This window comes from Salmo trutta, chromosome 3, assembly GCF_901001165.1.
Source record: "Salmo trutta chromosome 3, fSalTru1.1, whole genome shotgun sequence".
Lineage (NCBI taxonomy): Eukaryota > Metazoa > Chordata > Actinopteri > Salmoniformes > Salmonidae > Salmo > Salmo trutta.
In genome coordinates, this window is record NC_042959.1 from 58332870 (window position 1) to 58349184 (window position 16315).

Consider the following 16315-nt stretch of genomic DNA (forward strand, 5'->3'; position numbering starts at 1 on the left):
ATGATACACACTTTTCTGAAGGAGTCTTTTTAAAGTGGTTGAAGTGAATCTGGTGTGGATGAGTTGTAAAACACAAGGTGTGTTGTTGCTGTGTGTGTTCCTATAGAATCCAGTGACATGGCAGCCCTCCAAAGATGGGGAGCGCCTAATAGGGCGGATTCTGCTCAACAAGCGGATGAAGGATGGAAGTGTACCTCGAGACTCAGGAGCACTGCTGGGACTGAAGGTGAGTCCGCCCCGTCTGTCTGACCTCTCTGTCTGGACTTCTGTCTATCTGCTGGGACTGAAGGTGAGTCCGCCCCGTCTGTCTGACCTCTCTGTCTGGACTTCTGTCTATCTGCTGGGACTGAAGGTGAGTCCGCCCCGTCTGTCTGACCTCTCTGTCTGGACTTCTGTCTATCTGCTGGGACTGAAGGTGAGTCCGCCCCGTCTGTCTGATCTCTCTGTCTGGACTTCTGTCTATCTGCTGGGACTGAAGGTGAGTCCGCCCCGTCTGTCTGACCTCTCTGTCTGGACTTCTGTCTATCTGCTGGGACTGAAGGTGAGTCCGCCCCGTCTGTCTGACCTCTCTGTCTGGACTTCTGTCTATCTGCTGGGACTGAAGGTGAGTCCGCCCCGTCTGTCTGACCTCTCTGTCTGGACTTCTGTCTATCTGCTGGGACTGAAGGTGAGTCCGCCCCGTCTGTCTGACCTCTCTGTCTGGACTTCTGTCTATCTGCTGGGACTGAAGGTGAGTCCGCCCCGTCTGTCTGACCTCTCTGTCTGGACTTCTGTCTATCTGCTGGGACTGAAGGTGAGTCCGCCCCGTCTGTCTGACCTCTCTGTCTGGACTTCTGTCTATCTGCTGGGACTGAAGGTGAGTCCGCCCCGTCTGTCTGACCTCTCTGTCTGGACTTCTGTCTATCTGCTGGGACTGAAGGTGAGTCCGCCCCGTCTGTCTGACCTCTCTGTCTGGACTTCTGTCTATCTACTGGGACTGAAGGTGAGTCCGCCCCGTCTGTCTGACCTCTCTGTCTGGACTTCTGTCTATCTACTGGGACTGAAGGTGAGTCTGCCCCGTCTGTCTGACCTCTCTGTCTGGACTTCTGTCTATCTACTGGGACCAGTCTGACCTGATGGTCAGAGGCCATTTATTATTTCAGCTGTCTATCACTATTCAAAGGTTGCTTCCCAAATGGTATCCTATTCCGTATGTAGAGGGAATGTCTTGCCGTTTGGGCCTCGCTGAAGAGTATACGCAGTGGACATATGTCTTATTGACATAATTTTCTGGTTGTAAACTGGTTTTGTGGTTGAGGAAAAAGACGTTGCTAAAAAGACATGAACAAACCGTCCTTATCAACATCTACTACAACCTGATCATGACATCATAAGGGAGTCCTTACTGCCAGGTGTTCAGGGCTCAAAAGGCCCGTACTGAAGAGGATATAACCATTGTTGAATGATATTGTTGAGTTGTATATTATGAGTGGACACTACACCTTGGTACATGTATCAGAACAAAATAAGAACGCTCAAATTCTTCACCACAATAAGCAATGTTTTCATATTATTTGTAGAAACTCTGCTGTGGCTGTTTTTATCTGCATATACATTTTGAAGTGATATGTGTGGGTGCCTTGCCTAATTATGAATTACATAATTGTATTATTCATGATGTAATATTAATTAGGCGGCTAATTATTTCCTTGATTAATATTAATGAGCTGTGTCTTGATATGAAATACTTTATGTTCATGACTGTGTTCCAAATGGCACCCTATTCCCTATATAGCGTACTTATTTTTACCAGAGCCCTGGTCAAAAGTAGTGTACTATATGGGGAATGGGGGCCATGTGGGATGCGAGTGTGTGTATCCAAACATGCTCACATTGAACCTTTTTAATCAAAGACATTCATTGGCTCAGTGCAAAAAAACCTCTCCTAAACTCTCTCTGCATCCCAAACTGCAACCTATTCCCTATATAGTGTGCTACTTTTAACCAGGGACCTGGTAGTAGTGCACTATATAAGGAGTAGTGTACCATTTGGGACTCAGTCTCTAAACTACCAGATGCCGTGAGAGTGTACTATGCAGTGTGGTTATGTAGAAAAGCCTATTTGAAATGTTCAGTCAGAGACCCTTTACTGTAGATAGGGAGATCACATCTGAAACATTGTGATTGTACAGCTTATTCCCCATTATGTACAGTACTGTAACTAGGCTACTAAACATATGTCCCATATTTACAGTATATCATGATTAGACGGTAGATTTTCTGATGAAAAGTATCTTAGGTTTTCTTTACTCTTCCTAATACATTCATTTGGACGATCTGTGCAGCTTGGGCTGGTTTAAGATCTGAGCATACACAGCTAGCCAAAACACAGTGAGGGGCTAGCACAGTGAGGGGCTAGCACAGTGAGGGGCTAGCACAGTGAGAGCCATCAGGAGAGAAAAGGAAAGTGGCAAGATGGGAAAATCATTAATGATTGAATGAGCTTCCTGAATTGGTATGTTTGTGTCTGGTCAGTGCCTCTTTGTGCTGTACGGTACGCTATGTGTTTTTCCTCACTCAGCAGCAAGCAGTGACCAGCCAGTCTGTTTGTCTCTCTCTCTTTCTAACTCTATCTATCGTCTCTCACTCTCTGTCCCTTTCTCGCTCTCTCTCGCCCGGCTGTTACATAAAGCCATTTCATTTAGGAGTCTTCCCTAAGATCCTTTGTATGTTGGCATTCAACTGCCATTAAGAGGGGATTTTATTTGTCTGATGCCTGTGGAGGGAGAGCAGTTCAGGGGCTTACAGAGTAGAGCAGAGCTGGGCTGCCTGGCCTGCTATAGGCCCCCCAGGCCTCAAGTGTTCCAGCACAATGGAGAGAGAGCACCATGCAGAGAGAGGTGGCCCCAGGGTTCTAACACAACACAACACACAGGGACATTCAACATGATGAAAAGAGATGTACATTTTGACTAAGCATGTAGCTACTTTCTCTGTTCAAGAATAGCACCCTATGGGCAGAGTGACGCTATGTGGCTACATGTGCAATTAGAATTAGGCCTAGATCTGCAGGTTGCATTTTAAAACATGGTCAATAAATATGTTTCTATCAAACAAAGTGATCAGTACATCCATATTCCTTCCCTGCCAGGCTGCTTGCACCATATTGAGGGAGTGATTATGTTACTGTATAATACTATATACTAATACAATACACGTTGATGTGTGTTGCTTCCTTCATAGGTGGTGGGTGGAAAGATGACAGAATCTGGTAGACTTTGTGCTTTCATCACTAAAGTGAGGAAAGGAAGTCTAGCGGACACTGTTGGACACCTCAGACCAGGTACCTTCTGATCTCATTTTATACTCTAACTACATCTCTTACCATGGTTAGAACTACACATATTATGTGTAGAACTACATTTACCATGTTTAGAACTTCACTTACTATGTTTAGAACTACATTAGCCATGTTTAGAACGACACTTACTATGCTTAGAACTACATTTACCATGCTTAGAACTACGCTTACTACCTTTAGAACTACACGTACTATGCTTAGAACAACATTTACCACATTTAGAACTACACTTACTATGTTTAGAACTGCATTTACCATGTTTAGAAGTACACTTACTGTGTTTAGACCCGCATTTACCATGTTCAGAAGTACTTACTGTACTTAGAACTACATTTACCATGTTTAGAAGTACACTTACTGTACTTAGAACTACATTTACCATGTTTAGAACTACACTTACTGTGTTTAGAACTGCATTCACCATGTTTAGAAGTACACTTACTGTGTTTAGAACTACACTTATAGATATAAGATTTTTTCAAGCACGCTGAAGATTGTCAATACATTTCTCATGTACACAGCACTGTAGATTTAATAAGCTACTTCAATGATTCAAGAAACATTTTGATTACTTGGTGAACTGGTGCTGAACTGGGTCAGAACCTTGTTTTAACTTATGACACCCTTTGACCTTCATTTAATAGCACTAATTACAACATGTATGAACTAGACAGATGTGCTGTTATTTGTTACCATAAGGGTTGCGACCGAGGCCTATTCAATTATTTATAATATTACCTTAGCAGAATGATTATAATGCTGTACTGTTTGTTTATGTGTGCTGTGTTTTCTACAATATCATTCATATTCTCCTTTTTTTCATCATGTGGGCCTGCTCATGTTTATAACCACACGGATCATGTTTTTAACTATATTTATAACTATGCTTCCCATGTTCATAACTGCACCGTACCAGCTGACGTCTTGATGTGTAGATGACTGACAGCATCTTGTTTTACAGGCGACCAGGTGCTGGAGTGGAACGGGAGGTTTTTACAAGGAGCCACATTTAAAGAAGTTTACAATATCATTCTAGAATCAAAGCCAGAACCCCAGGTGGAACTGGTGGTCTCAAGGCCCATAGGGTAAGACCTCCCAACAGCAACTACACTTATTACTACTGAACCATCAAAACTACAGTGTATTCTCATTCATACATTTGTAAAAATATCTTTCTTGCAGAGAGAGAAGAAGGAGAAATGGAAAAAAGGGGGCTGAGTGTATTTGAATGTAATTTGTTTTGCTAGCACCGGCTTGTTTATGTAACATATCTGCCTCCCAACCATCCCTCCCTTCCTCCCCCCCAATATCCCTCCCCTCCATCAGTCCTCCAGTGTGATGACAGTGTCAGAGGCTCATATGGGACTAGCAGTGCGGCACAGTGAAATGAACAGTGGCTGCTGCCTCCCTCTCTCTCTCTCTCTCTCTCTCTCTCTCTCTCTCTCTCTCTCTCTCTCTCTCTCTCTCTCTGTGTGTGTGTCTCACTACCCACTCTCCCCCCTCTCCTCCACAAACAGCGGGATGCCAATCATTTTTGAAAGTAGAGATACCCAGAGAAATCAGAAACCCCTTTGCTTTGTCAGTGTCTATATTTGACCTGCTTTGTATTGCTGAGGGAGGGAGCTGCTGTACAGGAGAATGAAGACTAATGCTCGTCTTAGGACCATTAAAATACAGTGCATTCAGCATTAGCACCAATTGATCCCCTCCTCATTCCTCATCCCCCCCCCCTCTCCTTTCAGAGATATTCCTCGGATACCAGACAGCACACATGCACAACTGGAATCAAGTAAGTCTGGCTTTTCTTTCATTTCCCAATGATAACTAATTTGCCTGCGTTAATTAATCAACCTTGAAACATCAAGCTAAGGTATTGTCAGGGAGAGGTGATGATATCTAATTTCTTTCTCTCTCCCCTCCCCCTCCACTCTCTTCCTCTCCTTGAAGTATGTTACCAAATCACAGTGTTTCAGATTTGATCATGTGACCTCCCCCCTGTCTGTCCTGTCTCAGGTTCGAGTTCCTTTGAGTCTCAGAAGATGGATCGCCCCTCTATCTCTGTCACGTCTCCCATGAGCCCTGGGATGCTGCGGGACGCCCCACAGTACCTGTCAGGACAGCTCTCAGTGAGTACCCTACTACAATACCCACAATACACCATGGCTCTGTCTGGGCCTACATTACCTGCAGGAAAGGATCATACAGTTTAGATTCACACAGAGGGTTTGAGAACAGATGTTTTCTTTCTCTGCAGTATTCAGTGAGAGTAGCTGGAGCTCTGGAGAGTAGCTGGAGCTCTGGAGAGTAGCTGGAGCTCTGGAGAGTAGCTGGAGCTCTGGAGAGTAGCTGGAGCTCTGGAGAGTAGCTGGAGCTCTGGTAGCTGGAGCTCTGGTAGCTGGAGCTCTGGTAGCTGGAGCTCTGGAGAGTAGCTGGAGCTCTGGTAGCTGGAGCTCTGGTAGCTGGAGCTCTGGTAGCTGGAGCTCTGGAGAGTAGCTGGAGCTCTGGTAGCTGGAGCTCTGGTAGCTGGAGCTCTGGAGAGTAGCTGGAGCTCTGGAGAGTAGCTGGAGCTCTGAGAGTTGTTCAGTTAGACCCATCCCAACCCAGCATAGGACCACAGATCATGTTGCCCTGAACCATGTTGCTTATTATCTGATGCCTAATATACTCTTGGGGGATGTGAGTAAAAGGCTTGTCAGTTAAGATAAACATGGGAGGAATAAACTCTGAAACTCAGGAGGCCAGATGGAAATAGACTAATGCTAACCTCCAATACTTATTTTGTTGTCTCAACACTCAGGATATTTAGTTTCTTGGAGAAAAAATAAAGAGAGTTATGAAATAGTCACAGCTTTTTAATCCCTTTCCGTATGATAACATATCCATTTTATATGTGATTATAAATAAAAAGATATCATGAAATATATCAAGCTATCAAAAATATACCAGTCGATATCAGTCAATATATATCAGTCTATCAAGTCCATAGTGTATTTGTTTATCAGAAGAGGTGAGAATGTTTGATAGTTGACTGTGTGTCTGTAAACACTGTAAGCCTTCTACTGTAATGTTGCTCTCCAGTAAAACTGCTAGAGCCAGAGAAGGAAGGAAGAGAAGGAAGCTTTTGATGTCAGTGTTCTTTCTGCTTGTTGTTGTTTTCTTTGGTGAGGAGGGGAGATCTAATCTGTGCTGCTGCTAGCGTCTCCGCCTGGCTTCTCTCCTCTCCTGGCTCCTCTCCTCTCCTGGCTCCTCTCCTCTCCTGTCTGTATGTAACGGGAGCATGGAGGAGCAGAGTGAGAGCCAGGGAGAGAGGGAGCACAGAGAGAGGTAGCAGGCACACACAGGCCCTCCAGTATTCATAGGCCTACACCCAGGAGGCCCATGCTGACAGTTATGACGCAAATAGAACCCATTCAGCCAATCATGCTGCAGTTCTGATCTCTGCAATCCCTACCTGTAGCACTCAGCCCCACACCGCTCAGATCCAGAAGTTCTCTCCATTTCATCAATGAGTTGACCGTGAAACCAAAACAAGAGTATTTGAATCGTACTGTAGTTAATATACTGTAGCTATACTGTAATTAATATACTGTAGTTATACTGTCATTAATATACTGTAGTTGATATACTGTAGTACATTACCTTGCTGGATCAAGGGCCAGCTGAATAGTATGTTGGATGCAGTTAGAAATTCTAATGTGTTTTTACTATACATTTTTATTATTTTCATACCTTGTTGAGGGAGCAATTGGAATTGAATACGTCATTGTGACGCAAATGTTAAATGAAGAAAGGAAGGAAAGTTACAGTCCAGAGAGCACGGAAGGGAATGCTTAGTTAGAAGTCATCAATCATCTTCTGTGAAAACGGGAGCAGAGCAGCCTCCTCCTCTCTCTGAGGATTACAGTGTGGAGGTACAGAACCCACAGATAAGGCTCCAAGACAATACAACACATTAGTGAATAATGACATGCAGATTGATGCTAATGAACGGTGGGGAAAAACACACACACAGCTAGATTGACTCTCCGTCCCCTCCTCCTCAAAATGTGTTTGTGTTATTGTGGCACTGGTTAGAGTCCAGTGAGTGTGTTTTGTTGGTTGTTTTATGATTTTTTTGGTTTTATTGCATTTTTCTTTGTTGTTGTTTAATTTTGCTTACCCAGAGCCAAAGCCTTAGTAGAAGAACAGCGCCTTTTGTCCCTAGGGTCCAGGTAAACACCTGTCTGACTCACAGACTGACTCTCTTTGGTCTTCGCTCGCCTTTTTCTTTTGCCTTTTTGGTTTCCTCCATCTTGGAAAATGCATACCAGGGAAATGGCGGCATCTTTCCCTTGCAGTGCGGTGCATTATGTCATTATTATTATTATTATTATTCATTGATACCATATAACATGATCATACGGTTATGCCAGGAGTCTCGACTCTTTGCATGACTAACTAATCTAAAGGAAATATTTCAGAGAGACACCCTTCCATTGCCAGATCCTGTAGCCTACACTCAACAGCAACAACAAGCTCAAACACATTGCTCAACATCAAATCAAACTTTATTTGTCACACGCGCCGAATACAACATGTTTAGACTTTACTGTGAAATGTTTCCTTACAAGCCCTTAACCAACAGTGCAGTTCAAGAAGAGCTAAGAAAATATTTACCAAATAAACAAGTCAAAAATAATAAAAAGTAACACAATAACAAAACAATAACGAGGCTATATACAAGGGTACCGAGTCAAAGTTAGAGGTCATTTGTACATGTAGGTAGGGGTGAAGTGACTGGCCATTTGATTAATTGTTCAGCAGTCTTATGGCTTGGGGTAGAAGCTCTTAAGGAGCCTTTTGGTCCTAGACTTGGCGCCCCGGTACCGCTTGCCCTGCGGTAGCAGAGAAAACAGTCAATGACTTGGGTGACTGGAGTCTCTGACAATTTTATGGGCTTTCCTCTGACACCGCCTATTATATAGGTCCTGGATTGCAGGAAGCTTGGCCCCAGTGATGTACTGGGCCGAACGCACTTTCCTCTGTAGCACCTTACGGTCAGATGCTGACCGGTCAGATGCTGAGCAGTTGCCATACCAGGCGTAATGCAAATGGTCAGGATGCTCTGGATGGTGCAGCTATTAGAACTTTTTTAGGATCTGAGGGCCCATGCCATGTCTCCTGGGGGGGAAAAGGTTTTGTCGTGCCCTCTTCGCGACTGTCTTGGTGTGTTTGGACCATGATAGAGCGTTGGTGATGGAGTTTCAAGGAACTTGAAACTCTCAACCCGCTCCACTACAGCCCCGTCGATGTTAATGGGGGCCTGTTCGGCCTGCCTTTTCTTGTAGTTCACGAACAGCTCCTTTGTCTTGCTCACATTGAGGGAGAGGTTGTTGTCCTTGCACCACACTGCCAGTTCTCTGACCTCCTCCCTATAGGCTGTCTCATCGTTGTCGTGATCAGGCCTAACACTGTTGTGTCGTCATCAAACTTAATGATTGTGTTGGAGTCATGCTTGGCCACGAAGTCGTGGGTGAACAGGGAGTGCAGGAGGGGACTAAGTACACACCCCTAAGGGGCCCCAGTGTTGAGGATCAGCGTGGCAGACATGTTGTTGCCTACTCTTACCACCTGAGGGCGGCCCGTCAAGAAGTCCAGGATCCCGTTGCAGAGGGGGGTATTTAGTCCCAGGGTCCTTAGCTTAGTGATGAGCATCATGGGCACTATGGTGTTGAACGCTGAGCTCTAGTCAATGAACAGCATTCTGACATAGGTGTTCCTTTTGTCCAGGTGAGAAAGGGCAGTGTGGAGTGCGATTGAGATTGCGTCAACTGTGGATCTGTTGAGACGGTATGCGAATTGGAGTGGATCTAGGGTATCCGGGAGGATGCTGTTGACGTGAGCCATGACTAGCCTTTCAAAGCACTTCATGGCTACCGACGTGAGTGCTACGGGGCGGTAATCGTTTAGGCAGGTTACCTCCACTTCCTTGGGCACAGAGACTGGTCTGCTTGAAACATGTAGGTATTACAGACTCAGTCAGGGAGAGGTTGAAAATGTCAGTGAAGTCACATGTCAGTTGGTCCGTGCATGCTTTTGAGTACACGTCCTGGTCACATCGGCTACCGAGAGCGTTATCACACAGTCATCCAGAATAGCTGGTGCTCTCATGCATGCTTCAGTGTTGGTTGCCTCGAAGCGAGCATAAAAGGCATTTAGCTCATCTGGTAGGCTCGCGTCACTGGGCAGCTTGTGTCTGGGTTTCCCTTTGTAGTCCGTAATAGTTTTCAATGTGACATGCTGGTAAAAATTTGGTAAAACTGATTTAAGTTTGCCTGCATTAAAGTCCCCGGCCACTAGGAGCGCCGCTTCTGGGTGAGCATTTTCTTGTTTGCTTATGGCCTTATAGAGTTGGTTGAGTGTGGTCTTAGTGCCAGCATCGGTCTGTGGTGGTAAATAGACGGCTACAATTAATATAGATGAGAACTCTCTTGGTAGATAGTGTGGTCTACAACTTACCATAAGGTACTCTACCTCAGGCGAGCAATACCTCAAGACTTCTTTAATATTAAACATCGCACACCAGCTGTTATTGACAAAAAGACACACCCCCCCCCCTCATTTTACCAGACGTAGCTAATCTGTTCTGGAAAATCCCTCCAGCTCTATATTATCCGTGTCGTTGTTCAGCCACGATTCTGTGAAACATAGGATATTACAGTTCTTAATGTTCCTTTGGTAGGATAATCGTAATTGTAGGTCATCAATTTTGATGTAAGTGGGAGTTTACTCGCTCGCCTACGGATTCTCAAAAGGCAGCCCAATCTGCGTCCTCTTCCTCCGTCTTTTCTTCATGCAAATGACGGGGATCTGGGCCTGTTCCCGGGAGAGCAGTATATCTTTCTCATCAGACTCGTTAAAGGAAAAAGCTTCTTCCAGTTTGTGGTGAGTAATCCCAGTTCTGATGTCCAGAAGTTATTTTCGGTCATAAGAGACTGTAGCAGCAACATTATACACAAAATACAGTGGCAAGAAAAAGTATGTGAACCCTTTGGAATTACCTGGATTTCTGCATAAATTAGTCATAAGATTTGATCTGATCTTCATCTTAGTCACAACAATAGACAAACACACTGTGCTTAAACTAGTAACACACAAATTATTATATTTTTCTTGTCTATATTGAATACATAATTTAAACATTCACAGTGTAGGTTGGAAAAAGTATTTGAACCCCTAGGCTAATGACTTTTACAAAAGTTAATTGGAGTCAGGAGTCAGCTAACCTGGAGTCCAATCAATGAGACGAGATTGGAGATGTTGGTTAGAGCTGTCTTGCCCTATAAAAAAACACTCGGAAAATGTGAGTTTACTATTCACAAGAAGCAGTTCCTGATGTGAACCATGCCTCGAACACAGAGATCTCAGAACACCTAAGATTAAGAGATGTTGACTTGCATAAAGCTGGAAAGGGTTACAAAAGTATATTTTAAAACCTTGATGTTCATCAGTCCACGGTAAGACATATTGTCTATAAATGGATAAAGTTCAGCACTGTTGCTACTCTCCCTAGGAGTGGCCGTCCTGCAAAGATGACTGCAAGAGCACAGCGCAGAATGCTCAATGAGGTTAAGAAGAATCCTAGAGTGTCAGCTAAAGACTTGCAGAAATCTCTGGAACGTGCTTACATCTCTGTTGATGAGTCTACGATACGTAAAACACTAAGCAAGAATGGGGTTCATGGGAGGACACCACGGAAAAAGCCACTGCACATCTGAAGTTTGCAAAAGAGCACCTGGATGTTCCACAGCGCTTCTGGCAAAATATTCTGTGGACAGATTAAACTAAAGTTGAGTTGTTTGGAAGTGACACACCAACACTATGTGTGGAGAAAAAGGCACAGCACACCAACATCAAAACCTCATCCCAACTGTAAAGTATGGTGGGGGGAGCATCATGGTTTGGGGCTGCTTTGCTGCCTCATGGCCTGGACAGCTTGCTATCATCGACAAAAAAATGAATTCCCTAGTTCATCAAGACATTTTGCAGGAGAATAAGGCTATCTGTCCGCCAATTGAAGCGCAACAGAAGTTGGGTGATGCAACAGTAAATCAACAACAGAATGGCTTCAACAGAAGAACATACGCCTTCTGGAGTGGCCCAGTCAGAGTCCTGACATCAACCTGATTTAAAATGCTGTGGCATGACCTCAAGAGACCAGTTCACACCAGACATCCCAAGAACATTGCTCAACTAAAACAGTTTTGTAAAGATGAATGGTCCAAAATTCCTCCTGGCCGTTGTGCAGGTTTGATCCTCAACTACAGAAAACGTTTGGTTGAGGTTATTGCTGCCGAAGGAAGGTCAACCTGTTATTAAATCCAAGGGTTCACATACTTTTCCCACCCTGCACTGTGAATGTTTACACGGTGTGATCAATAAAGACATGAAAATATATAATTGTTTGTGTGTTATTAGTTTAAGCAGACTGTGTTTGTCTATTGTTGTGACTTAGATGAAGATCAGATCAAATTGTATGACCAATTTATGCAGAAATCCAGGTAATTCTAAAAGGTTCACATACTTTTTCTTGACATTGTAAGTTAAATAAGTTACAAACATCGCAAAGAAATAGCACAATTGGTTACGGGCATGTAAAACGTCAGCCATCTTAACATGTTAGCTGTCATGGGACTTTTGTACCTAGTCAGCTACAACAGTGCTCCACATTGGCAATTAAAGGAGGGTGTCTCCTTAAATGTTTTAGTAAAACTATTACATTTTGTGGTACAAATAAATGAGCTTATTTGTTCTGTGGAACATGAAACTAGACTGGACCCTCGTCTTCATTGGCTTGACTCCCTTAGGGCCTGAATAGGTTGCCAAAGCAACAGCGGTCAACAACTGCTAATCATGAACACAACGTTTGGGAAATATTTATGTTTACATTTATGAATGGCCGTAAGTTTCATGTTACAGTTAAAAGTGGGCTAAGATAACTGTCCCTTATTTTAAAGCAGATTTAAAATAATATTTTACTTGAACTAAACAGGCAAGGTGTCTATCTTACTGTGGGACCTTTTTGAGGAGTTGTCTTACTCTAGCTAGCTTGTTACAGTTGGAGTGTGGAGTACTCATGTTATTTGGAAGATCATATTTATATATTTATCCCATTATGTCCTTGTCAAGCATCAGCTTAGCTTAGAACAAAATATATATACAGTATACTGTATAGGGGTTTCTGGTATGATATGCACTGTTAGTTTCCTCATTTAAAGGTAGTGTGAGGTGTTGGCTATACATCACCTATCTGTCAGATAAGGAGAGGGTGAGAATGGAAGTCTATAAATAGGTGTGTAGTGTACCCTTGGCTCAGCTCCTGGAGGTAGATCTATTAGCCTCCTGTAGAAGCGGTGTTATGCTCTACTTAACCAGGCCATGCAATAATGTCAATGTAAATGATGTGGCCAACTGTACAGGAAATATAGGCAGTGTAATGTATTACATCAGGGGTATAATTTCAATTTCAACTTTTCAAGGTGAATCTGTCGCTTAAGGGTTATCCCATCAGTCATATGGGCAGTGCTGTAGTATGGTCAGAATTGCACGTGCATCTTTTCCATAGTGGACTTCAATGTTGAGGAAGTTTTCCTAGTGCAAGCTGTTTGACCTGAAGGCCCCTACTGCCTATGTTGTTTGACAATATCAGATCTCCTGACTGATCTTGTATGTATTAAGTGCTTGCTGTTGCTTTGTATTGCTGCATGCATAAAGAAATAACTATGGTAGTCAATGCAATGATTTAAGACTCCTCCCATCATTATCTACATAAGTATGGACAAGAGCTTAGAAGGCTTGATTTTCCTCTAGTATTTCATTTAATTTTCTTGAAACAATTATTTCCCCAAAGTTTTTAAAACAAATATTTCTGTAAATGTTCTTTTTCATTTTTTACTTCTAAGTGTTCTCTGTTATGTCCATACTTTGCTCTGACAAGTGTGAATTGTCTTTGATGTCACTCCTGACAGCATGATTGATTTATATGTATATTTTAGCTATACACTGAGTATCTGACATTGCATTGCAGGGCTCTACAGTGCGGCCATTTTACTAGCATAGGTGCCTATTTTGCTATGCGTCCTGGAATTTTAATTTAGGAGCACTAGTACGCCTACAAAAATTAAGGATTCTAGCTTTAATACCTCAAATATTTTTCATTGTGCTCCTAAATATCTTTGTGTGTGCCTACATTTTTCAACTTAGGTGCACACGTGCTCCTTGTAAAAAGGCTCAGCGTAGAGGCCTGCATTGTGTTGTATGGTTCCAAATACAATTTCACACTCAAAAGCAGTAAGTGTTCATTTCAAAGCATGTTGGTCTTAATTCTCATGTTGTAATGGTTTAGATACCAAGAGCCAGGATACTGTAGATATGAATACAGATACACATACTGTATAATCCTTTCCACTCAAACACACCTAGAAAATGTGGCTCGTGCAGCCGCAGGGTAAGATGTAGGTCATGGTAAGATGTAGGTCATGCTACAAACAGTACATATCTGCTTTGTGCACACTATTAAGCTAATTTAGGCTCTCATTGTTCAACCTTTGCTACTTTTTTTTCTTGATATGATCATATCATCTCCTTATTTCCGTATCTCAACAAACATGTATGCTTTTATTATCACCCCCCCTCCCCCCGCTAAGCATGTGACCTGCTAATGCCTAATATGTAAACCAGGGGTGGCCACCCCTCCTCCAGGAGAGGTACTGGGTGTGCAGGCTTTAACTCCAGCCCTGCTCTAATCTAACACAATCCAGTGATTTTACTAATCAGCTGCTCACCATGCAGGACCTTGATTTACTGAATCAGGTGTGTTTGTTAGTTAATATAGAGCAGGGCTGGTGCTAAACCCTGCACACCCAGTAGCTCTCCAAGTGGAGGGTTATGAGGTCACCCTGATATAGAGCCCCCCCCTCCCTACTGGCAGCCCAGTGACCATGTGACCCTTTTCTATCCCATCCATAGGTTAAACTGTGGTATGACAAAGTGGGTCATCAGCTAATAGTGACCATCCTGGGAGCCAAGGACCTGCCTTCTAGGGAAGATGGCCGCCCCAGGAACCCTTATGTCAAAATCTACTTCCTCCCTGACAGAAGGTAAGAGTAGAGACAGTAACTGCGGGATGATTGAGCTAGCAGCATTTCACTTCATTCCATCCACAGCCATTTCTTAGTGGCTAGACCTATCCTCCAATATCCTAAAGTTGCCATTGGTTGATTGATACAGATTTGGGCGCTCGCATGATAGTCTCACTGAATGTTGAATTTATGGTAAGAATGTCTTTGGTTTTATTTACTTATAATTTTTTATTTCTGGTAAATGAATTTGGGGACATGTCACATTGCATTTAAACTGCTATCGTCACAAAGATCATCATGTGATCACATTGACCTACCCCTTCTCAGACACATGGAAGTAATGATAGGAAGTTGAACAGGGCTCCAACATGACTCCCTCCCTCCCCAGCTCATCCCATTGTCCTGTGCTGTGTTGACCTGTTCGGGAGTCTTTTCTACCATGGTTGTAAATAAAAACAGTTTGAATTATTGTTCCTCCAGCGACAAAAGCAAGAGGAGAACAAAAACGGTAAAGAAATCCTTAGAGCCCAAATGGAACCAGACCTTTATGTATTCTCCTGTGCACCGGCGGGAGTTCCGTGAGCGCATGTTGGAGATCACCCTGTGGGACCAGGCCAGGGTCAGGGAGGAGGAAAGCGAGTTCCTGGGAGAGGTAAGCCCATCCATCTCTTTTTTTTCTTTATAGTTTTCTATTGTTTTATGGACGGAGACAGTCAGAAGGTCGAAAGAAAGACAGGTACAGAGGGACACGGAGATAAGGGGCTGAGGCTGTATTTGTAACAAGAGTCGGCAGCGCCACCACTTAACCAGACTCAGGCACTCATCCGTCTCTGATATAATACCAAACATACCAATCCAGTCAGGATTAGGACAGTAACTCTGATAGCTCAACTAATCCAACCAATAGGGTCAAGCTCTTGATAAAACCCGACATTCCTTAGGAAGGATGACAGGCTACTGGGGGATGATGTCATCGACCCATGATGCTTACTGTAACATCAGCACATACTCACATACTCTGTCCTCGCTGCCAATAAGGTTGCAGAATTCTGGTAACTTTCCCAGAATTCCCAGGTCTTCCAGAAATCCTCCTGGTTGGATGGAATAAGCAGGAAATCCAGAATCTTCCAATCCGGATTGCTTGAAAACCTTATTTAAAAAATTATGTTGGGCCATGCCTGTGGAGGTCTTGATCTGCTCTGGAATCTGGAATGAGTCCAGTTAGCAGTGGCTAGTGTGTTGAGGACTGTGAGTGTGTGTGTGTGTGTGCGTGCGTGCGTGCGTGCGTGTGTGTGTAGTGACGCTGGTGTGTTTCTCCTTTAGATACTGATAGAGCTGGAGACAGCCCTGCTGGATGATGAGCCTCACTGGTACAAGCTGCAGACCCACGACGTGTCCTCCATGCCCCTCCCACGCGCCTCGCCCAACCCCCAGCGCAGACAGCTCCACGGAGAGAGCCCCTCGAGGAGGCTACCCATACAGAGTAGGTTACCCCTCTGCCCTAACATCCATAACCTGTATACTAGTCTATACTACAACTGTGTAGGAAAGCTCCTGCCTGTTCGAACCCCAAACCTCAGGATAGGAAATGAGACATGAGTGGCGAACCAACCGTTCGTCTGATGATTTTGAAAAGCCAGTATGGTGGCTGGCAGGTGCCCTGTTACCAACTGTCTTTGCCTGTCTGCCAAAGCCTGAATGATTTATGAAGTATTTATTACTGTTAGTATGTTCATATGGTGTTTGTTTTCTTATCCCTTTCAACTCAACCTGATACTTACAGACAAAGGGCCGTATTCGTACAATTCAGGTAACGGCCCCCGCTTGTTGTTCCACGCTGCTCTCTCCACTGAGC

General features: G+C 43.8%; 1 protein-coding gene across 1 annotated transcript in view; it reads left to right on the top strand.

Moving 5' to 3' along the window:
* LOC115180921 (regulating synaptic membrane exocytosis protein 2) overlaps positions 1–16315 on the top strand; it is a gene marked incomplete in the record, with an annotated part of 190891 nt that overhangs the window by 116727 nt on the left and 57849 nt on the right. Inside the window, 9 exon segments of the mRNA XM_029743071.1 lie at positions 107–226; positions 3223–3322; positions 4302–4425; positions 5083–5129; positions 5354–5466; positions 7504–7551; positions 14348–14478; positions 14941–15112; positions 15784–15943. Of these exon segments, the coding sequence (XP_029598931.1) occupies positions 107–226; positions 3223–3322; positions 4302–4425; positions 5083–5129; positions 5354–5466; positions 7504–7551; positions 14348–14478; positions 14941–15112; positions 15784–15943 (1015 nt within the window).